Source organism: Syngnathus scovelli, chromosome 14 (assembly GCF_024217435.2).
Source record: "Syngnathus scovelli strain Florida chromosome 14, RoL_Ssco_1.2, whole genome shotgun sequence".
NCBI classification, from domain to species: Eukaryota; Metazoa; Chordata; class Actinopteri; order Syngnathiformes; family Syngnathidae; genus Syngnathus; species Syngnathus scovelli.
Genome location: NC_090860.1, coordinates 8,389,557 through 8,414,219, shown reverse-complemented (window position 1 = coordinate 8,414,219; position 24,663 = coordinate 8,389,557). Strand labels below are relative to the sequence as shown.

At 42.3% G+C, this 24,663-nt stretch overlaps 1 protein-coding gene across 2 annotated transcripts; it reads right to left on the bottom strand.

The window, feature by feature from the left end:
- Nucleotides 1-1,813: 1,813 nt before the first annotated feature.
- Nucleotides 1,814-18,938, bottom strand: LOC125981340 (bcl-2-modifying factor). 2 transcript variants are annotated; one of them, XM_049741333.2, is made up of 5 exons: nucleotides 18,774-18,938; nucleotides 14,858-14,972; nucleotides 11,883-12,079; nucleotides 11,085-11,290; nucleotides 1,814-6,916 (listed from the first exon to the last, which is right to left on the bottom strand). In XM_049741333.2, the coding sequence occupies exons 3-5, from the start codon at nucleotides 12,052-12,054 to the stop codon at nucleotides 6,800-6,802; spliced, it is 495 nt and encodes a 164-aa protein (XP_049597290.1). In that variant the 5' UTR covers nucleotides 12,055-12,079; nucleotides 14,858-14,972; nucleotides 18,774-18,938; the 3' UTR covers nucleotides 1,814-6,799. The 2 variants fall into 2 exon arrangements, with proteins under 2 accessions (XP_049597290.1, XP_049597289.1); XM_049741332.2 differs by lacking the exons at nucleotides 14,858-14,972; nucleotides 18,774-18,938 and adding an exon at nucleotides 13,621-13,806.
- Between the last annotated feature and the right edge of the window lie 5,725 nt (nucleotides 18,939-24,663).

The following is a 24,663-nucleotide window of genomic DNA, read 5'->3' as shown; positions in this document are numbered from 1 at the left end:
CTGGAACACGGGCAAACCCACTTTGACTCATCTTATTTCAGAACAGTCACAGAGGGTGAACTTAATTAAAAGTCAGTAATTCCTCACACATTAAAACTAACTTCTAATGTGTTCCGTTTTTCAGATGGTCTTCAATAGTCATCATCACTGTCATGTTAAGTAGCTCGGGTGAGCCAGCGAGTGATCATCAAGTAATTGTCTGTGCGGTAGCGTTAGGAGCTACTTGAGAAGTTCTCTCGATTGTGGGGGTGGGCGTTGACGAGATGGGGGGAGGGAGGTGTCAACTCAGCGACTGCTGGTGCAAAGCAGGTGCTGAGGTGCATGTCAACGCCACTTTGCTGTTATTGTCTCACTCTCGCGCAGCCGCTTCATTCACTTAACATCTCGTATCTCTTAAGCTTCAAGCAAGTTGAAGCCGGGGTTGGATTTGTCGCTCTTTAGCCCGAACAGAAACCCGCCAAGTAGAGTCAGGCAAGTAGGAGTTAAGCTGCCGTGTTTTGATTGACTTTGCAGACATAAACAAGAGCCGCACTTGCGTGTGACCCCTGGGCCTGACCCCAGAGATAGAGCTTCTCTAATGGGTGTCTCTTTCAGCAGGAGGCCAGTCCACTGGAACAGAGGAGCCATTGTTTGGGCCTGGGGTAACCAATTCTCTCCCTATTAAAGAGCTAAGCCAAGAGGAGAGGACCATTGGGGCCATGAAGCTGCGTAAACAGCCAATCAGACCATGAAGATCCTTAGCACAATGTGACATTTCGTCTCTGATATCAGGAAAATCAAGCAGATATGACACGTGTCCTACATTCCTTCACTTAAAACACCCAAGACGGGATTAGGAGGGGAATTGTTGTGTACACTAAGCCAAGGATGACTGAGGAAAGGAGCTGTTTTTCTCTTCTCTAACCACATCCTGCGCTCATGTTTGTGCTGAAGGGCTGAAGACAAGAGGTTTTTTTTTTTTTTACCCAAGTGGCCAAACAGGTGAATCAGGTATCAGCAAAGCGTGAAACACTACCTGGCATGTATGACGATACACGTGCCACGTGTCTGCCCCGAGGATACGGGCAGGGAAGATCTAACATGCCTGGAAAAGAACAAAACAAAAATAATGCATGTTCATGCTGAGATCAAGTCGAGATCCAAATCTCCATTTGAATTTGTGATCATTTGAAATGTTTTTGTGTCCAGCCACATATATGAAAACCAACTGTAGGTGTCATGCAGAAAGAGCACTGAAGTTCTTCTACCCTACGGCAATCCACACCTCAATGTCAGTTCAAACCGACCGATATTATCGAGATTTGTTTGATACAGAGATTGATAGACCCAGAGAAGAGTGCACTTTTGGGCTCTACACTTTCATGTTTATCTGTGTCAGGAGTAATCAATCACTCTCATGCCTTAAGGGCATCCATGCTGTGGTGTAACTAATCTGTATAAGCTCAACAGCCTCTGCTTTAATGCAGTGTGAGGTAATGCTCATTGGCTCCATGAACGGGCTTATTCTGTTGTCATGCAACACTTGCCTGTTGTATGTGTTGAGGGCAGGCAACAGTTATTGGAGAGGTTTGGAAGCCCCGCTGTGCTGGGTAAATTAACGACATAACAGCAGGAGGGATGTGATGAGGACGGCCTCTGCCAAATGCTCGGCCAGCCTCGCAGACCTTGTTACCTCCAAAATTTCATCCATCAAGAGCTCACTTTCAGGATAACTGTACAAACAGTATGTACATCAACCCAATTTCTTGTCCTACAAAATTGAAAATGACTTCATAAAGGCGCACACATTTCATTAATACTTAACTCCACTGAGCACGTTCAATAAAATTTTATTGAAAAAAAAAGTACCAATAAACAACAGGAAATCCAGGAAAAAAAAAGATTTGCAGAGCAAAGCTCCATATGTACAGCATATTGCACTACATAACACATTGTCTTTACTTCCATAATATATGAACAACCCCAAATTACATATCAACACAAAATGAGTGCACAGTAGAGTCTCGAAAACACACAGTCAATGTTTACAAAAATGCTACATTTTCGCTGGGTCTCCTTTCTTGGTATACAGAGAGTGTGTGATAATCAAGACTTCATTTGAAACTGAGCAGTTAAAGGCATATTCCAGGGTTTTACAAATAAATGTACACTTGATCGGGTCTGTAAAGAAGGGCAATGGAACACACAAAATTAACAACAGTGAATTGTTTTGGTTTGCTTTACACGCTGCAAAGAGCTGTGCAAGGAATGTTGAAAAGAAAAAAAAAAATGCCCTTGATATCGCAAAGTCGCAAGGATCCTACGCTTTAAAAATCAAATCTTTATAAAAACACCATTTTCTGTTAAGAAAATACATTTTAAAAAAAGTTAAGAAAGAACGTGAAGAAGGAATCTTATCATTAAAAAAAAAATCAAAAAACTTCAAATTTATATAAAGTGGACTACAAAATTCAAAGACACTGACGGTTTCCGTAAAATACAATGCACCCCCCAATGCACACGAGGGACGCGCCACTCTTGATGTGTACACAACAGAACGAGTGCAGCGCGGGAACGTCATTGTAACAAAACACATGCGGGGCACCATGGCAGATTGTTTCCCTTTCCAATAAATCAAAAGGTGTGAGCCACCTAGGGCCAATGTGATGCCACATAAACAATCCAAAGTATACTGTACATCATATATGAACACACAACAAACACATAAGGGACCCATGGGATCTACAGAAGCAAAGTACTTTCCAGTGCATGTTGATTACAACACATTGATCAAGATTTCGGGAATCAAACACATAAACCAACACCCTGTGTCTTAAAGGGACATGAATGTAACTCTTCTGAAGCTTTTCTCGCGCTAATGTATCATTTGACCTTTCATTAATTAGAAGGGAAAAGACATGTTGCCGTTATAATTATTATACAAATTAATAACTGCATTGAAGATGCTGCTTTGCTTAAACCACACATGGAGAATCTGTTCAAGACTGAATTGAGCGGTAATGAAAAATGTCTGAACCGGTGGCGCCCATCCCAAGAAAATCACAAGCTTTTAATACTCCACCCTTGATCTATTTTTTTCGTGGCTCAAACGGGCTCCCCTGGATTGAAAGGCGATTGGATGAATTTTCTAGCTGTTGTCCCAAAGAAGAGCAGTAGCTGCTATCATCAATAAGGCAAAGGATGAGGAGAATATTAAAGTTGAAAGGCAAGAAGTATAATCGAATCAGCTTGAATCGATTCCGCTTCTAATGGAAATTGATTTTTGGTGCAGCAGTGACAGAGTGGATTATAAACTTGCTGCCATCCATTTTGTACAAAAGCTAATTTTAAACTGCTGCTCTTCATGACAGACAACAACTATCACAACTTGAAATGAGTCAAAGGCTCACAAGAAGTGATCACACATATGTGTATACAGTAGAAATGGGCAAATATACAAAATCAAAGAAAATAAATAATAAGAAAAAATAAATTACAATAGGTGTGTCTTAAAGGAGCAGTACAAAGAGGACTTAAAGGGTCAGTGGTGGGACGGGGAGCTCCATAGACTGGCTCAGCATTGAGGATCTGCAGGAAACTACAACAACATTCAGTGCACGTCACACGCCTCCCAACTCCACGCTCGGTAGCCCCCCGTCACCAACTACTGACCAAAAATCAGCCTCTGACTCCTTAGTCAAAATGTACCTTAGTGTGGACAAATCGGGACGAAAAAAAAAAAAAAAAAAAGGACACGAGACGAGGTTTCGTCATGGGTGGCAACACTGCTCTTCCTCTGACCATTTTAAGTGATTCTCAAGGTCACCAGTGGCCCACAAAGCCTTGTCCCTGAGATATGTTGATTACAAGAGGAAATATCTAATAATGACGCAGTGATCAACTTGACACATTGTTAGGAGCAAGTCATTACAGACCCCTGAAATGGAAATGCTCCCTGGGTCCAAAAGTTGGCTTGTGTTCACCAATAAAAAAAAAAAAAATCACACAAATCTTCAACAGTGTTAAGAATAGAAAGTAACTACAGTCTTTAGTTCGCATAGTGAATGATGGTGGTGGGGGGGGGGGGGGGGGGGAGGATAAAACTGCCTCACATCTGGATCTGAGCACCAAAGACAATACAAGGGTTACTCCTCATAATAAAAAGCGGGTGTAAATCCCATGAGAGTTGCCTGAAAGGATTCGGTTTCACCCGTGGACTGTTTGGTGTGGAAAACAACACGGAAAGCTGTGGCCGGAGAAGGCCAAAGCCATTTTCTTTCCAACTCAGATCCCAAACTGTGACCAGCCAGGTCGTAATATAAATTGAAAAATGGGATGTTGTGGCCAAAGTGAAAACCTTCATATAAGACGAGGGTTGGTTAGGTAACAAGTGGAAGTCTTAAAGGGTGTGCTAGTGCAAAAACAGTGGATCCACAGCTCCACTTCAAGGGCATGGAGGTCTGCAAATTACACGGATAGAACAGAACAAAACAAAAAAAAAAAAACACAGAATGAAAGCGTATTTGGTGCTCTCACTAAATACGCAATTGGCTTGAATAAAGTTGTCCTTTAGTGCACTTTCTAAAAAATATTCTTTACAACAAGTTAGAGCACTAATATTGTGTGTCTGTCACTGGACAGTATCACAGCAGATGGCTTGACAAAAGTATTGGGACAGATGGACTGCACCAAATGAGGAAGATGTGACTTCACTTGTGCCACTTTTCGAGGAAGACTTTTTAGATTGAGTCTGGGAGGTCAAAGGTTGCCGATGTACAAGAGTTGTGCTTGAATTCATCGCAAAGTTTTGCTGGAACAGATAAGGGCCTTCAGAAACTTTGGAAGCATAGTAACGTGGAGAATTAAAATTCAGGGTAACCTAATAAGTCTATGCAGACGCCCCATTAATTAAAAAGCAGTACTGTTTGTGGCAATACTTGTCTCCTCACAGTGTAAGACTCTTGATAGAATCACGGAACCCTAATTTTGTGCTTAGCGCAAGTCTAGTGTGCATGGGTGGCATTTTCTTTCTTTTGCTATTTTGCAATACGCAGGTGGCGTCCCTCATTTGCATTACGATCAGGGAGGTCGCATTGCATGCCGGCTTGACATTTTGAAAACAGAACTAGACTCGCAGGTCTGTGCATGACATTGGCACGTAAGCTGCAAGATCTGCCCTCGCGGATGATGTAGTCAGCAATAGGCAATTGGAGACTGTATTGTCTCCAAATAGTTCTGTCATGCAGTCAGGGCGGTGCTGTTAAGAGGATAATGGCTCTAATTTGTTCAATGAATTGATTCTGCTAATGATTCAGAGCGACTGTCCCACATTATTGTCATATTTATGAAAGAAATAGATGACATCCACCACACAAGTCGACGGCATGCCAAATCTGTGTCTCTATCAATTTTGGGGAATTTGATCAATAATAATAATATTGCATCTAAATGTATATGTCGCTTTCGCTGTAACACAACACTCAAAGTACTCACAATGAATTCATTATTCATACTCTCACATTCACACTCTGGTGGTGGTTTTAACTACATTCTGTAGCCACAGCTGCACTGTGGTAGGCTGATGGGGGCGTGGCTGCAAGTGCGTGCCTAAGGCCTCTCCGTCCACCACCAAAACACGCACCCAGTCACACACCAGTACGAGTGGCACTGGAGGCAACGTGGGTGAAATGTTTTGCACAAGGACGCAAGCACACATGACTCCAACAGAGCAGGAATCAAAAAGCGGATGACTTCTCTACCTCTGAGCCACGGCTGCTCTTAAAATATGACAATGGCATGCATTGAGTCCTCTGAATCACTATTGCAGTCAATTATTATTAGCCAACTTTAGATCATCTGGCCAAGGAGGTCTGCTTTCAATTCCTTACAAATGCACTCATCATTTTCTGCTACTGTCAAGGACGATGGGCATGCTGATTTTAAAGGGAATGAGAGGAGACCCTTGGATTGGCCACTGGATCAAAATACCAAAACATGGTCTAGCCCGCCTCTGCGTAAATGTCCACCAGACTTGCGCTGGCTACAAAAATGGAGCCAGGAATCTGTATTCCTTGCGGTCCGAATAGTTTCCCTTTGCAGAGGTTTGTTTGAGGAGTGAGTAATATGAATGTCTGCAAACTCCGCCCCTGATACCACATGTAACATGTATGTAGTTGAACTAAATATTTGTCTTGGTGAGCAGTCATGTACAGAAACAGTCTGTTACCGTTGTTACAGCAAATGAGGGAAATGACAAACTAAAAACATGTTAAAGAATAGCAATGTAACCATTAAGTGAGGTGCAAAATGCTTTTTTCTGAGAAATTGCCTCTTTGGAAATTAGAAATCAACTTGAGTGGTTACCTGGAAAAACTTCACAAAGGTTTAAAAAAAAAAAAAAACACACCACATTTCCTTTTTGTTTTCTAACCATCGTCTAAAATTATTTCAATACTCTTTATGGCAGAAAACATTGAATAAGGCATTCCCAGGGTCTGTGGAGGTCATCAAAAATGGATACATTGTGAAGTGCAAAAAAAAATTGAACTTATTGTACTGTACAAAACTACAACACCACACTTATAGCAAAATATGAACATTGTCCTGTGGAGGAATCTCTGGGCATCATGGCATCTTCTTGAAAAGAAAAACCCTTGTATAAAAGTTGCTTGTCTCCGTCCTGCGGTGACCTTTTGAAACCCTTCCACACCTCAACTGTGCCACCACTCCCCGCAAACAGACCCGTGTTAGATTTGACAGTGCCATCGGGAGTCCAGTTCCTCGTGGAGATGATTAAAACAGACACGAGGGCAAGACTGTCTCACCTCCGTCTTGCTCCACCTCGTCCGGCCAAGAAGCCCCTGTCAAATAGCAGACCGAGCACGGCTGTGGCCAGACGCCACCACAGCAGTCCCCGGATCCTTTGGTTTCGATGATACTGCAAAAACAAACAGAGACCAACGTTGGCGGGGCATCGAGTGAAACGCGATCAATAACCGCCGGGTTATAAACAGGCGGGGGCTATAAACGTGAATTTGTGTTTGCCGAGTATCAGTGAACACAGGGTTACAGAAAACAAAGCTACGTGCAGATATGTAATGTGCACGGGAGGAGGAGGCTCTCAGCTTTTGTGAGCCAATTGGACTGTGTGCGCGATTAGCGGGATAATACTATCTCAGCCATTGAGAAGCTGAGATAAGATAATTGCACCAAATGGGATTAGGGAGTTTTTTGATGAGAGGCAAGGAGACGTCTTAGCACGCGAGAGGTATAGTAGCAGACTGGCGGCTCATCCCTGGACGAAAGGCAGACGCCGCCACGCCTGATAATGCTAAGGCCATTTCAGACTCCAAGGATTGTAAACAAGACGGGATTCTTGGTGCGCTACATTTGTCCTAGGGCAGAAATTGTGGATTTGCGTATGAAAGGTCGTTAAATTCAAGAACGTCTCGTAGTAGATAGAAGTTGAACGTAGGAGTTTCTACTGTGCAGAATTTAATGAGAGCAAGCTGATGATGTGCAAAACACAAGCCAACACAACTATTTTAATCATCGATTTAAATGTCAATTGTTTTTTTAATAAAATAAGACATTATTTTAAGTTAACGGTGCGGAAAATGCACAAACATAAGTTGATTATGATTCAGTGACTGTTTTGGTCCGTAATATGTTAGAAAATCGTAAAAAAATGCTGACCATTGTTTTCCAAAGTACAAGCAGATGTTGGCAAATCTCTTATTTTGATTCAAAACAATGATAAATATTCTGCTTTCCTGGAGGACTGGAGAAATCTGAGAATATTTACTGTTGAGAAATTTAGGGGATTAATTCAATTTTAAGTTTAAAACGATTCATCGATTATCAAATTAGTTTTCGATTCACGTTTATTAATTAATTAATTGTGCGCCTCTACAACGGAATGAAGCAACAAGACAAAACAACTACTACATGAGAACAAAGAATAATTTTCCACCAAAGTGCTTGGCTATTGTTTGGGAACGTGAGTTTGTTTACGTGAGCGCTTGGATGCCGTCCAAACGAAACCTGTGAGCGACTGAGAAGTGGTATTTAGGTGAAATGTCAGACTCTCTGTATCTTATATTCATTTTAGAGTGTCAAGTGCTGCATAAGATTGGCTGATTTCCAACCGTGACCTGTTACTAGACTATTATGATGCAATGAAAATAGAATTAAAATAAATAAATACATGAATAAATAAATAAATAAATGTATGGATGAATGAATAAATAAAAAAATAAATAAATAAAGGGAACATTGTTGTCAATTCTGTCCAGTGATTTAGCTGAGGAAACAAAAATGAAGAAATCTTCTGCACTAACTTACAGACGTAAGTTATGACGTCCAATTCCAAACATCTCGTGCATGACTCAGTATGGTAACTATTAATGATTCACTTGTTGCATCAATCAGCGTATAAAAAGTGTGTTTACTACAAACCACATGAGTAGACGTTCAACTTTGTATTCCCTTGAAAGTGACCTTTTGCGCTTTACTCCATCAAGTTGAGTGAGTGACACTGAGACCGAAAGAAGCGAGAGGAGGCCTGTCAAAACTTAGAAATAACTCATGCCACCAACTGTCAAAATGAGGCTCTAAATTTAGCCGGCAACAACACACCAGAGTTTAGCCAGATGCTCAGTGTCGTCACTCCAACGGCGCACTGATGTGCTTTATCAGTGTCCCGTGTGGGCTGTCGATCAGGCCAGCTGCTTGCAAGCTCACCCTTATCTCTCTCTGCAGCAAAAGGCCCGCCTCCGAGCAAGAGTAAACTCTCATCAGGGAGGAGATGAGGAGGCAAAGAAAAATAAACTTCATGACGTTGGATGCGATGCTAGCGGACGCCATAAGTAGATATCTGAGTCACCTTGATGTGTTTTTATTTCTTGAAAAGTGCTGAAACAGCAGAGATAAAGTCATGTGCATTGCACACAATGTTCAAACCAGCTTTCAACACCTCCTATCGAAAGCAGCAGGAGTCATCGCTGTGTGTAAAAAAAAAAAGAAAAAAACAGGGGGATGAAACCCAACCCTGCTCCTTGCCCTGTGCAAGCTGGGGCCGTCTTCCTGCCATTGTGACTGTCATTATCGCTATGTCTCAAATGGCGGAGCAGCTAATGTTGGCAATCCTCTGGGGACTTGAGTGTCCCCTCTAGCCCTCTCTGACAGAAGAGCAATTTATCTGTCAGCGTCCAGCGGCACTCCTCGGCTACCTAATCCCTGCCTTTGCCGAGGGGGCCGCGAGCTCCCACGGAGGACCCTCGCAGCCACAAGGCTCCCCCGATCCATCAAACAGATGGCAGTCCAAGCACTTGGACGGCTTCAGCGACAAGTGTCTGGACTGAAGAACTCCAATCACCCACTGACAGGAATGAAAATGGATGAACACTAACACTATTATTGAGTGAAGGGAGATTTGTTTTTTCTTTCTTCACGGGCAGTCAAGAGCGTGTGATAGTGAGAAGTGAGAAATGGCAAGAACCTGATAAACAACTTGCCTTCGTGTACGAGCACGTGCGGCCTCAATGAAACTAATTGCTCAACTGCGCCGCAAAGTTGGAAAACCAATTATGGAGGCTTACGCATTCAAAACCACATACACGCTACTCTAATTAATCACACCGACTCTCCCATTCTGCTCACATTCCCATTTAGCGCTGCACGGCTCTCGTTATTCCTCTCCTTCAGGATATGACCTCACCTGCGCTCCAACCTCACTGCTGTTTATTCAACCAGCAAGGGGGACACAAGCCACTTCCTCTGCTCGGCCTTTGGCGTGCGTCAGCGGGCCCGCCGGCACCACGCCACATTGCTTCTGGCATAAGGTCTGTGTGGATCTGTTGCCAGAGTCAGCATGAGTGAATTATTGCTAAACTGTAGTGGTGTTAATAACTGCAGCTTGATTAGCGTATGAGAAGATCATAAACTGATTCATACCTCATTTCTTTTTGGGAGGGGGCTGAAGAAAGAGGAAGAGGAGTGGTTGATACTGTGGAACTTGTTTGGAACACAGTCACTTATTGTTTTTTTTTTTTTTAGAAAGCAACAAAAAGTAAGTGTTGGTCAGATTTCAAAATTGACAAGCTTTGGATTATTTTAATTATAAGGTAGCGCCGTACTTGGTAATTTGAGGTTAATTTCTCCACCTCGCACCCTCATTGACTGTTATACAAACTCCCCCCCCACCCCTTCAGCCCAATCCGCATGTGTGCAGACGTCTTATTATGGTTTCTCAGCTGACCACTCCTCGCCCAGTAAAGGGGCTGACTGGAGACTCCCTGGAACCGCAGCTGCTCCCCTCGGACTCACGCGTTCGGCTTCAGGTTACATGTTTACGCACTCCCGCCACTTCTGCTTTTTTTTGTGTGTGTGCTAAAAAATACGATTAACCAGTTGTGCAACAGGAACACTTTGTGCTTTGCAAAAAAGAAATTTGTGCAGTGCCCTGTCATTGTTTTACAACCCCGGTAAAGAAAAGGCATAAAAGTGATGTTGTGTAGCGAGCGCAGTGACTCTGTGGACAATGTCACCCTGACCACAGTACAGTGCGCTGAGGCCAAGCAAGCATCCTCAATGCTACTTTTCGACATCTCAGCCCACATAGAAAACAGGAGAGGGGAGAGTAATAAACAGGAAGAGGAGGCAGAGGAGGGAGGGCTTGGTGAGGTGGGGGAAGGGCTGCCCTGGTTCAGCTTGTCTTTGGCTTGGGAGGGAGGGAGGGAGCATACAGCGTCTCCAAAACAAATATGGAGCTAACACAATAAAGACGAGCAAAGTTTTGACCCAACAAACCCCAAACCACATGCAATAATAACTGTAGTGTTGAAATCAATATCTATTAATATCTAACAATGTGATTGAGTATGAATATTTTTAGAAGGGTCTCTCACTTGAGTGCACAGGAGTACCTAATATAGAAGCCAGTGAGTTTCGATTGTTCCAGCTCAAGTTTTTGTTGACTCAAAAGCTCCTCGTTAAGCGGTGAAGGGATAGAGCAAGAGTGATGCACTGTATTTTGGAATATCCACCCAATCTGTCAAATGTCACAAGTTGAGCCAGTCTTATTTGTGTTTGTGTTCCCGCCTCACCAGCTGTAAGTGTTCCCGATGAAACTGGTCTCCGATCAGCTGGAGTTTCCGACCAATGCAGGCCTCGATGTGGTGTGCCACGGGTTGCTGCTGCTGCTGCTGATGGTGCTGCTCCTCCATTCCGTTTTCGCTTTCTTGCAGTCTTTCCTCTTGATCGCCAACAATTTCAAAGTGAGCCGGGAAGTGCAATCGAAAACCTGCGTTACCTGTTGAAGAATCGAGGTCTTAGAATATACTGAAAATAGAGCAGCAATGATACCTTTTCTTGAAGTATGATGATGATATATCAGGCAGGAAGGGCTGCCAAGAACTCCACAAGACAATCAGCCTGCTTGGCTTTCAACTGAACTTTCACAGTAGCTGTATTATCTCCTGAGCCAATCACGGTGAGTCATTTTACGGCGTTAAAAATCTCACTCATCTAATGCGGTGTAAGGTTGGTATCTATCGTCACCATGGAGCAGCCCGGCAATGATTACATGTATGGTGCCATTGAAACTTTGCTGTCACTAATAATCAGTTACGACCTACTTACAGGTAGTCACCCCTGTCATGTCCGCTCAGTCACAATGGCAGCCTGGCGCCTTTTGAATAGCAAAGCAGCTGGGTACACTCCACACGTGCCATAAAAACTGGCCGTGATCACGACTATCAGGCGCCACGGGTCTCATCAGTGCAGCAACACGCTTTCCGATTTCTCACATTAAAGTGTCACACTTGGCTTTTACAACAAGTGTCTCACACGCACAGGGAAACGTTCCCCACACAGTTCCTCATCGGCGATTAGCTCCGACTCACCGTAGAAGAGTGGTCTTGGCTCCTCGGCGACTCCACAGGGCAGCATGCCGTTGTTGGATGCCAGGATAGGGCCGGGTGTCTGCGTAGCCCGCTCCTCACACTTTATCTCCTTGAATGTGGTGCGCCAGCAGTGGGGGTCTGGCTCAAACACATCATCCTCCTCATCCTCCATGCGGGGACACTACACGATGAGCACGCTAAAAGGTTACATGGGGGGAAAGCGAGAGAAATATGAGAGGGATCACCACAATGAGGACACACAGTCATTTGCTGATTATATCAGACGTCTTTCTAATATACTCATAAGCGTACTAGACAACCTGTCTGGTTTATAATGTGTGCGCTCCAATCAATAAAACCACAATGGACAAGCTGGGTAAGACATGAGGCCTCCCTCTGGGGAAGATAAGTTTGTTCCTTTCTCTGTTTAAACCACATAGTTCACTGTGGTCAACGATTGGCTTCTGAGGTAAATGAAAGATGGATTTATTTTTGTCCATGCTGACCTCATTTGTAACACTGCTGCACGGAAGACAATAAAGGAACTTATGAGTGTACATTTAAAACGACACATACACTGCTAGAAAATCTTGAAACTACCGCGGGGGGAAAATCTAACGGTGCTATTCTCCAGTGACAATAATTCATTGCACTCAACCCCAAATCAGTAGAGGAGTCAAAGAGTTATGAAAATACGGGTGAAATACAAGTTGCTTCACCAGCTAATCCCCCAGTCAACATGAAGTTGTAATACAGGGTTAGACTACTACCACACCACCAAATTAGGGCTCACAGAAAAAGAGTAATGACAGTCTTGGTGGAAAATGTTCAATCTCGCTCCCTACTCTGGCCTGTCAGCTTGCCAACTCTCTGACATCAAGTTTTTATTTCTTCACCCCACACAAGCAGATTGCATCCAGAACGTGTTCAACCTTATGATATACAGTACAGAATAAACGGTGTGCCCTCGCAATCAACTCTGAGTAAAACCACTCCATGCTTTGTCAAACAAACATGGCAAGGACCATGGAGGATTCGGATGAGCCAGAAAAAAAAAACCTGCCAGATAACCTGAGTTGCTCTTTGCACTGCAGCGAGCAGTATTTGTGTCATGGCTCCCCCTGCTGTAACGCACAATGCAGTCAAGGGAAGGCGGTGGGGGTTGTGCACTTTATTTATGCGCTCCGAACGCGCTACAGCAAGCCAATATCATTACCAAATTAAAATGGCATAATTAAGTTGACATATATATTTTGAATTATGAGCTTGACTCGGTTGAGAATTTAACATTCCGATCGTGCGGGTATGTATAACATTTAAAAACAATAACACAAATATTAAAAAAAAAAAACATTTTAACGATATTATAAGGACCCACCCAAAAACAAAGTTCACATTTCAAGCACTGTTTTAAGAAAAGAGCCTCGTAAATGTTTTATTGTAAGTTGTAAACGCGTGAGTTAAATCGCTAGGTTATTTTTAATAGTAACGCAATTATACTAAATGTTAGTGAAATAATTCGCGTCTTTATAAAAATGACTCTTATTGTTAATGCATTGTTGACACAGAAAAAACAGTATATCTTATTATAATCTTAGTTTCGATTTCGGCATGATGTTACGAGCAAGTTACGTTAGACTGGAAAAATACACACGCGATTTTGTTGTTGATTTATGTAAAAGCCGGCGATCGCCGGTTCGTAAAAATCGGCCCCAAAGTGAATTAAAAATGATCTTACCCGTTACACAGGTTTTGTTAATGTGGACTCAAACTCTGAGAGGGGAAAAAAAAGGTGAACCGTTAATATCCTGCCAGATCAAGCAAGTTTAGCCCGTATCTCCGCCACGACAACTTCCATTCTGTGTGCAAAACTGCTACAAGCCGATTTAATTCAGCCGACGTCAGCTGCAAAACCAAACTCCGCCACCGGGGCGTGGCTCCTCAACTTGGTAAATAAACCCTCTTAAAGACGCGCTTTTTATATCGGTCGACTCCTGTTGAAGGGAGTGCGGAGCCAGCCCTTCCCTTTAAGAGTTCTTCGCCGTAACCAATCGTCAAGTTTGTTGTGATCCCGCCTCCGCCATCGCGTATTCAGACACGTGGACGGGAAATTCCCACTCACACGATTCTACTACTAACTGTACTGCGCACACCTCATCTCATCTGCTCCCAAACAAGCGCTGTGCGTGCGAGGGATTACGATCGAAACTCCACTAAGCAAACAATATGATATTTTGGCCTTGAATTTTATAGATCATTTATATTTGCACACATTCAAAAAAAAACCTTACTGCTGCAGTGTTGCGCAACAATGACGGCTAGATTTACAAAACATTCGTGGCATACAAATATAAAGATTCAAGATTTTTTTTTAATTAAAGGACGAAAATAATCCCGTAAAACATGAATTACGTCAAAAGTGTCACCCGTGATTTAGTAATGTCATGCAAATATGACTACAAATAGAAAAGCATTGATTGGAAAAAAAAAGTACCTTAATCCAAACATTTGACTTTTTTTGGTCAGTATATTCCTCCAGGAATATAAACTAAAATAAAATAGTTTGGAGTTTGCATGTTCTCTCCTTGCTTGTGTGTGTTATTTTCTGGACACTGGCTACCTCCAACATTCCAAGACTGTAAGCGCTATAGAAAAATGGATGGACAAATACATTAGTTTGTGTAAGCTTTCCCACTGTTGTGTCCAGAGAGTGTATTTTGACATTTAATCAGGACTCTCGCTCACTGAGCCAATTCAAGTATTGTGCAGATCTGGTGTTGCTGATCTCACGTCTCCACAGAACGAGCACTGATCAATAACCCCATAGCCAGCTGGTCTTCTCACCCTCAACATTCTCCCACAGACCCTTCCCCCAACTCCTCTGCCTTTTATCTATTTGGTGTCCCCTCCACCAGAGCTGTGTGAGAAGTCATGGATCTCTGCTTCCTCTGTCTTTCGACAAGTGTTGGACGTACCGTGAGATTTGTGCATTGTCCAGCCAGAAGGAAGAGATGCCGTGCGGGAAGAGCGGATTAGATTCCTCGTCCACTGAGATATTGGAAAGCTGATCACTTCTTGCATGAGCGATCCCTGTAAACAAGGAAAGATGTGCAAGCATGAGTTGCAGCTTCCCTTTGTTGTGCTCGAGCAACACAAAGAAGCTCAGCTGACTGTCAAGGAAAACACAAGTCATTACTGGAGTGAATTAGCCTGAATTGCAAATTAGAAATTAAAATTTGCAATTGACTATTCTGCAGTAACTTATTTTTACACTTGTAAGAATGTTAGAATTTTATTTCCAACATTTAGTGTACAATCAAAAAACTGGCAATGACTTCATTCTTATGTGACATAATCTTGACATGAGACCAAATCAAATAATAAAAGCAAACAAAACCTAAGAAAACAAATGTGATTAATTCTTCACCCTTTTGACTCTTTGTTTCAACACTTGCTCCAGAACGAAGTGGCTGGAAGGCAACGCTCGCTGCAACTCAGACAGCATTCAATACATCATCCATTAATAATGAACATACTGTGGATGAAGTCCTTCCACCTCTTAACGTTATAAAAATAGATTAACGTGATGTGTCTCTGACAGCAAGCTCTTTGAAAACACTGAAATCCACTAACACATATTACTTAATAATAAATAGCTGTGCCCGTGCCAGCGCACTTTTTGACATATGTTATTATGGGCAAAAGCCACATCTCGCAAACGGCTTGACGTGGACGCCCCAGATCCCAGGCAGGCATCAGTTGATGTTACATCAGAGAGTTGTTTCCCAACAGCTACACTTGCACAAGCGTACACACATGCATATGCGCAAACACACATGGCTGCACAATCACACGCCCTACTTCCCCTGTAACCTCAAAAGCCTATTCTCCCTCATGATATCTTCTCTATACGAACACGTGCATCATACACGTGCACTCTTACTACTCATCCAAACAAAGCAGGGAATTCTGCCCGGAAACTGGAAAGAGGGGATTTCATTTGCTAGGAATAGACAAGCTCCATGGCAACCATGGCAAGCGCATCGTGACTGCTGGTCTGTTAGATGAGATGCGAGTGGCACACTGACCCAATGGCAGCGATCGTGCAGTAGCGAGTGACCTGATAACAACAAAGGGGGTTTGCGCCTCTGGTTTTTCATGACATTTCCTCTTGACACGATGAGCAAAACAAAACAACACTGCCGTAATCTATTTCCTTGCATTCATTTTTTTCCTTCATGTTCAGTTATATTACGTGATCGGGATCAGCAAAGTCAGATTAGCAACAAAGGAGGCGAGCATGTCTTAATCTTTGTTAGATTGTTTGTACCCACTGACTCCAAGATCCATATACGGTAAGCAGAAATGGTAAAGCTCTTATGGGATTAGGTTTGTTATTGTGTCATCAAAGTGATCTGTTGTTATAAGCCTATTAAGCGCCGCAAATTTAAGACTTTGACATGCAAGGCTCGTGTGTAACATACTGTGTTTAATACTTGTATTTAGCATCAGTCTGGAGTGGTTGCTGAGTAAATTGAAGCTTAAAAGAGAAGTCGGCTGCCGTCCAGTGGCGGAGCTGCAGTAGGTGGGGGGGGGCCACCGGGGCACTGGCCTCCACTGAAATATTCTTGGACCCCTGCCAGATAATTGAATTTGGGGTATTATCCAGATTTTTTTAGACAGGCCTTTTTGCCTCTTTCACATTTTGAAGTTGAGGAGCATGGGCTAGTTATGAAGCAATGCCACCTGATCTCAACCTTGTAACCGAGAAGACTGGGCAGCTACGTCTGTGTGTGTGCCTGTATGGCCAAATGACTCCCCCCGTCTCTCAAGTAGCTTTTTTGGGTTTCCAAAACATACTTTATAAGGAATAGCGGCATAAAGAGTGGAAACTTAATTCCATATTGCCTTGAAGTTTTCTATTTGTGCTCAGCAAGTTTTCTGAGGTTAACGTCCTTTGATCGTTAAGCAACACAGACATCAACAGAGCGTTGTTTATATCAATGTAACATCTCGCAATTGCATCATTGTGAATCACAGTGCTTTGGCGCATTAGAAGTACTCATCCACACTATCAACATAGCATAACAGGACAAACAATCATGCAGCAACATGCAGAGAATTGCATTAACAGTCAGTGCGATTGGATAACTGCCCGGGAGCTGACCACCTAAACAAAGCCGGGCTGTTTAATGTGCTCGGCACTTTAAAGCCCCACAGCCTCAAAGCGGGCATGTCCTCACAGCTGTGGACATGACTTTGCCTCTCCCTCTGAAGTGTGGAAGCACAGCGGTATCCAAAGCTGGACTTGCAAAGAAGCGCTAGATGAAAACTTGGAAAGCTCCCATCATGAATGCTTCAATCTCACACCGGGGTTATGACAAACCAAAGAGCTTTCCAATCCTTCGGAGCACACACAAAGGGCTTTTCCTCGCCATTAAAGGCATCACACTGGCCCCTTCAAGGCTTTGAAATGGTGATATGGTTTTCTGCAGGATTTCATCACGCTTTCAACATGATATAGCCGGAGGTTAGACTACAGTGAAGATCAAATAAAAGTTATAAATAACTTAATATTTAATCACTTAAACAATTGATTTATTTGCCGCTTAATTAACTAGATGGTTCAGGGGCTGTATTGGAGGTCCGGCTTCGAGTTCCATTAATGACATCTATCATCAGCTACTAATTATGCTGCCCGTGGCCAGCAATGGATCCGGTTTCAGCTTTAGGCTGCAAGCACCAAACACTTAGCATTCATATTTAATCACACTTTGTTATGGAGGAGGCTGAGAAAGTCTCACCTATTAGGACAAAAGATGCACTAAATCATTATGAAGTCACTCATTAAGATAAATGGGATCAACAGGAAGTGTTTTCCGAGTGACTCAACTGCCTTTGAAGAGAGCTTCTCACTTCTGCGCTTTTTCAACACGATGGGCCTTTCATGCAAAGATGTTTTCTTTTCTGTTGTTTCAGGTTCAAAGGTCATCCAAAAGCAAACAAGTGCTAAAGCTTTATCCCCACAAAAAAAAAATGCTTGGTTTGCTGCTGGGTCATCAGTTTGGGGTCATCGTGACGTCACCTGCCCCGGGTGTAACTCGACTGATGCTGGATGTCAAATATGACTCAGGCCACCACCTGCCTTTGTTATTGTCATGCAGGTGAAACTGAATATAGTGACTCATGCCCTTCAAGTGTCCCGCAGCTCAGTCACTTTGACAGTGAGCAGTGTCAGGTTGTAATCTCAGCACTAGTGATAATCATTCACGCTAATGTGATTCTGCAGCTAATACGCTAAATGCTAAAACTGGTAGTCTGAAAAATTGCCTCCATAAAAAAAAATAAAGGCATCCAAATATGACTCATACAATCAATGTTATGTTTAACTTGAGAGGTTTTATGGAAAATTGGCAAACATCCAGTTGGTTTAAACAATATCAAGAGATGGATGGATGTCTCTAATAACATTAAGCTACTCGGGAGTATATTTAGGGATAATGATATCCTGTGATGCATTACCAACAAAATAGCCCTCAAGTTATTTTTGTAACTGCATGCTGTATTTTATAAACACAAATGTCAGGCATTAATTGAGGATGAGGATTTTTATATGCACAACATCATAATTTGGGGTTGGACCATAATTTGTGCTGAATATCTTCAGGCTTGCAATTCATATGAGCATAATAGCACTCCTCTGTAATTAGCGAGGCTACTTAAAATGCACCACAAAGTAATGCCCAACGAATAACCATTAATAAAACACAATATAGAGATGGAAAAAAAAAACAGGTTTTAATCCTCATGATGGTTTAATCTAATTGGCAGGATGGTGTTTGTCTGATTTGCAAATCCTTTTAAGAGCCGTTCTGTGCAATTTGTACTTACCGGTCCGGCTAATTATCCAGAGCTTGTTTGTCCACTTCTAGGACTTGAGCCAGCTGAAAGGGGAGACGCTTCTGAAAGATTCACAAGAAAAAAACAAAGCGAAACACCTTCTTATTAAATTTCTTGCAACATGAATAAACATTTAGATATGATTCTTTTCAGCGATATAATTTATCAAATGGATGTGGATAATACATGCTTTATACCAGCAAACTTAAATTATGATGAAAGCACTATTGAAATTGTGTCGTCTTTGTTTGGATAAAAACAGACATTACATTATACACTCAGCACTCACGACATTAAGATCACAAGTAGGCTACATTGTTAAAAAAAAGGTCTGTCTGTGAAAATTAATGTCCATTCAAAAAGCCTGAGGTCACTAAAATGTTCAAATCACCTCACAGCATGATGTAATGCAGTGCCACAAAAATAATATCAGCTACACTGTATCTATCTTCTGCAATTGTACCTAATGAAATGACAAATGAGAGCATTTATAATATTTAATGGCATTTGCATCTTAACTGTCATTTTCACCTTGACTGCTGTTATTTAACATTGTTTTCTAATGAGCTTTATGCAACCTTAATGGTTCGTTTGACTTGGGTCAGAGGCTGGACGTGGTTGAAGAAGTGTAAACAAAGCATTTAAGAGTCATTCGACCCCATGTGGCGACAAGTAATCACTGTGTGACCTCAGAAGCTGCCGTCTCTCGTTTCTCTGCAAAGACAGGAGGCCGGGGGAGAAAGTCAACCTACAAACTTCTCATGAGTGTATGGCACACTCTGATCTATACAATTATACGATATAGAGCTCTCGTCTTGTCTGTGTCCAATTACACGATTTGCGGTGGTAACTTTTAACATCAAACAGAATGTTGTGGTGAATGGACGACGAGTGCAACGGAATACCGTGAAGGTGTCACGAGTAAACTTGGGTCTCCAGCTATAACACTGAATTATTCATTTAAGAAAAGCAGCCTGATAGAAAATCAATCATTCTGTCTAGATGTGATATTCAGGCTCCTGAAATATTAGCTGCGAGGAAAACATCACATATCAGCCCGTGAATGCTCCTTAATGTATATTTCATTAAAAATTTACACTCAGGCCATGAGGACCTATGAAGTGCGGCAAAGTATAGGACCTGAGAATGTCCATCGCCTGGGCTCGGTCTGGAGGGGTCACGAGGGCGGAGTGACCTCCAGCCGGTGTTACGTGAACCCCCTCGTGGACAGGCATGAAGTCAGATTACTTAATCCGCGGAAAACAAAAGTGCTGTCAATCAGACAGCGGCGTCAACAACGGCCGGGGAGAACCGTAGCGGGCCGGGCTCTCGCCGTACACACTACGGCCCACTTATCTTATATTGATGATGGAAAGATGGGCAGCTTTTTACATTACTGCTAATGGTTTCTAAGTGTTCACCACAGACAATGGACTGCATTTTTTCATATGCGGCCCATTGTATGTTCATTTAATAGGAGGTGCTCATTATGACCGTGCTGTGCTTTGTTGTAACTGCTTAAGGCGATTGATCTCAGAGTGTCGAATAGCAATCGATACTCAAGCCTTCAAATCTGCATGAGGCGTAAATGTATGAAAAGCATTTCTGTGGAAAGCATAAACAGAAATATATATTTACATGAATACAGATGGATTATGTAAATCTGGATTTATAGGGCGCATCTCGCTCCGCTATGGAGTTAAGTACTCCCTCACGCTTATTTTGTTTAGGCAGATGGATGCTGTTGTGGGAGAAATTACTTTTCCCACCGCCTTTGTACTGTTAGTCATAATTGTTTTTCGTTTGATTGGAAATTTTCAGAGAAACATTTACAGTAATGGCATTGCAAACACTGGTGGCGCTAGGATTTTTTCCTTGAGGGGTGGCTACGATATACCAAAACAAACAAAGAAATATTTTACAAATCTAAAAAATTCCTTTGAATATGTTGATGAAGTTTCATTATATGTTCCATTCGGGGAACATGTGGAAATGTTGAAAAAAATTCTTTGAAAAATCGGAAAATACCCAAAAGTCAATTATCTGAGTGGTGCCTTTCTTTAGCTCCTTCAGTGATTGCAACAGCATTAGTGACTGAAACTCATTTGTAAACCAAGGACAACCTGTAAAGAAATGCCACTAAGCTAGTTTGTTTTAAAAAAAAACTTTGAATCCCTCAATTGCCTCCCCTTCTTCTTCAAATGATGTCATTTAGAGAGCTTTGTTATTGTGTGTGACTATTTAACCTAGAGAAAGTGGCTCTCAGACAGGATGAGAGCCAAACAAGGAGTCCCAGCACATTCCAGGAATGTGATGTGACCATGTGTTGACTCCCCCACGAGGAATCCCTTTGATTGTGCTTATCTGCGAGGCGATCAATACATGGCACAATGCTGATAAAAGAACAGTGCTCGCATCAAAGCTCACGCGTGGCACTGGGAGAGGGAAAGTCATAAAATGTCAATTATTAATAGAGGGGAAGGGTCCCCTTTCATGTGGGAGAGAATTTGGATAATGAAAATCAAACAAAATCCATGCACAAATAACATCCTCGGGGCATTGGAAGGGAAAAAAAAAAAAACACTTTAAAATGATGCTGGTGTGCAATGCAACTTCTTTTGTTTCATGTAGGCAGTGTTGGAGTGGAGAAAAGTGTGCAACAAAAGATGAATGTAATCTCTGTGAAAGTTTCAGACTTCACTCCGCAGCTGCGAGGAGTTTGAACCTGTAACCCCTACCTCCGCATAACCCCGGCGTCTGGCTCACCAAAGTACGAGCACGACGCGCTCACTTGCACTTGAACTCAACACGCCGCGCCACGGCGCTTGATCAATATTTCCGTCCTGGAGTGGCGTTGCTCTTTCATGTTTGGATTCAGGTGGTCAGTCAAAGATGTTTTGGTTTCATCCTGGCAGGCTTTTGATTGTCAAGTGTTATCATTTATTGATTGCAGAAAAAGAGAGGGGGGGGGGGGGACACAAGCGGCGATGCAGGGTGATGAGACCTTGTAAAGCTCACATATCTGCATAGCGAGAATGTTAAATATTCATGGGAAAAAGATTTAACATATGGATTAACATTTATATTTAATGTAGGCTGTCCCGTATGGCAAGGAGAAAAAAAAATTCTTTGTCTTTCTGCCCTTTCACTTTGCCCATAGGCAACCTCAGGCTGTTTGAGTCCTGCTGTGAAGAAACTCAACAGAATCACTAAAGTAGCCGAGCGAGTCTTTCTGGGTCATTCTTTCCCGGGAAGTTCATACGAAGAAAGATTTATTGATTTCTCAGCCCAAACAAATGTGCTATGAAGTTTTTGCTCGACTCCCACCTCGAGCCTCTGAAGGAACTTTACCTTCGCTGCTGTAAACATGGAGGAAGTTATCTTTAGTCATTTCCATCCATTAATCTTTTTATTCTTACTTTTGTTAGCTCATGCAACTTTTTATTTTAGGGTTCATCTAATGTTATTTCGAACATGAGTTGAAGTCTACCCATGTTGACCTTTGGGGTGAACTAGGACACTAAAATTGACACTGATGGACTTTTTATAGTCTTCATTTAGTCATACATGATTGTTTTGCCTACTCATTGAATATGAATAATTCCTACTTTGGTATTAATGCATTGGTGAATAATTGGCAGCATTTAACACATTTCATTTAGTTAATTACAAGAATTTACAGCTGGAAAGCAGTCACTGGGGGGTCTCTGCAGGGGATTCTTTCCCCCCAGCTATCCCCAGGTTGCCTAATCTGCTCCTTTTGACAAGCTAATGTGCTGACTCGGGGATTCTCCCTGGCTCAGCAGGAGACTCCTGGCCACCTGCAACGGAGGAATGATCACGCTATTGTCCTCAACAATGGGGACGCCTTGGAGGTCACACAGGACAGCTCTTAAGGTTTCCCTTTGAGAAGCGAGGGGTGCTGAGAGATTGCTTTCAATCAATACAAGACAACAAGAGAAGGGGCAGTTGTCATGTTGAAGCCAATGAATAAATGGATTTTCAAATCTCCGCTATCGAGTTGAAAAGTGGTGACTGGCGGGAAAGTAGATCCAACTGTCTATTACCTTTAGAAAGGGACAGCTGTTGTGTCTGTCTCGTGTTTACAAAAACGCCTGCGGCCACGAGCAAAAATCAGACCGTAAACAAGACCATCACGTGAGCAAAGGCTCAGACGAGCGAGGCTTCCATTGCAACAGTGCGCACATGCAAAGACAGCAAAGAATGTTTTACTTCTCCAAGTATGCCATGTGACCATCAGACACTAGCTGGCCAAATATTGAGCCGTACAGATCCTGATTTTTTTGTATTTGTATTTTCTCAGAGCAGAAAAAAAAATTCTTGATCTGGTTTCATAGTATTGCGTAACTTCTGCTCATCAAAAATACAGTTTCTTATTTCTTTGTGCCAAAACAACCGAGAAAAACTGTAACTTTAAGTTAAGGTATCACTGAATCTCCAGGGTTCATATAACTTATGGGAAATAAATTTTAATATGACATCTTTCAATTTTAGGTGATATAGTTGCATTCAACCTTTGATGACAAATGATGCCCTTGGGCGCCGTGCCAGGCAGGGATTCCTGGCAGACAGCAGGCAGACAGAAAAATCATGTTGCTGGCAGCTCTTCAGACAAATTACAGACAGTCACCAACACAATAGTGCAGCACAAAGAGAATGACGTCATGCTGTCTGCTGCCTGGCAGCAAGTGGCACTTCCATGACAATATTACACCAATCAAAGGAGGAGTCTGAAAAAAGGGCTCATTTTTTTTCCGGAGCGACGGCTAACCGCAGACTGCTGTCGCTAATAAAGGAAGTAAAGAAGCCTTGCGTCACGCCGAGTCTATCATTTCAGTCAAAATATCCTGGACAATTCTGTCTGTCGCACATAGGAAACTCTACCCGCGTGATGAAATCATCGCTTTGCAACATAAGTAGGTCCGTAAACGTCTCCGGCAGTGAGATCATCCCTCTTTTTTTTTTTTTAAATCCAACCTCCCTAATGACCAAGTGGAAGTGAACAACAGATTGTGGTGAAGTTTGGAAGGCCAGAATGGATGTGACCAAACCTGTTTTTAACACCTACATCTCAAAGCTGAAGTCAACATTTTCATGTATATGTGAAGCACTGTTCACCTGGTGACCTCAGTCATTATCTAAATAAAAGGTCATGAGATGTTCTGACCTCCCCCCAATGAGCCGTCATCGGCCAGCCATCACCTGCACGTCCACATTCCTCTCCTTTTATTCCCAATGCCTTCACACTCTTGTGCTAATTCGCACCTCTATTGTGAACGGGATCCAAAGTTTGTGATCTTCAGTCCTGCAGACCCCCTCCCGAGCCCTTCACACCTCAGTGTGGTGGTCCTCCTCCAAACATGGAGTTGCACCTCTATTCTCCACTGCTCTGTAAAGCCATTTTCCAATCAAGTATACATTAACAAAAGCCACTCGTTAAAAAAAAAGTTTTTCCTATATGTTCACAATGATCTATGCATGCAAAGCCACAATGATGTCACTTAAAAAAAAGAGAGAAGTAAAAAGATGGACAACGCAGCCTTGCAATAAATTAAACAACTTTTGATTATTGTCATCTTACTATATATACACATAGCAGGTCTAGATGAGGGGTTAGGATTTGGGTACATTTTATATTATTATTATTATAATTATTATTAATATTATTATTAAAATTATTATTATTATTATTTAGTTATTTTCGTCAAATTGCTCATGGGAAATATTTTCATGCTTTTCTTCTTTTTTGAATCACATTAAATGAGTAGCATTCCAATTTTGTTGTGTATTACAGTGACTATAAAAGCCATTTGACCTACGTAATTCTGTTTTTTAGAGAGAAAATAAAACTTAGTGACTT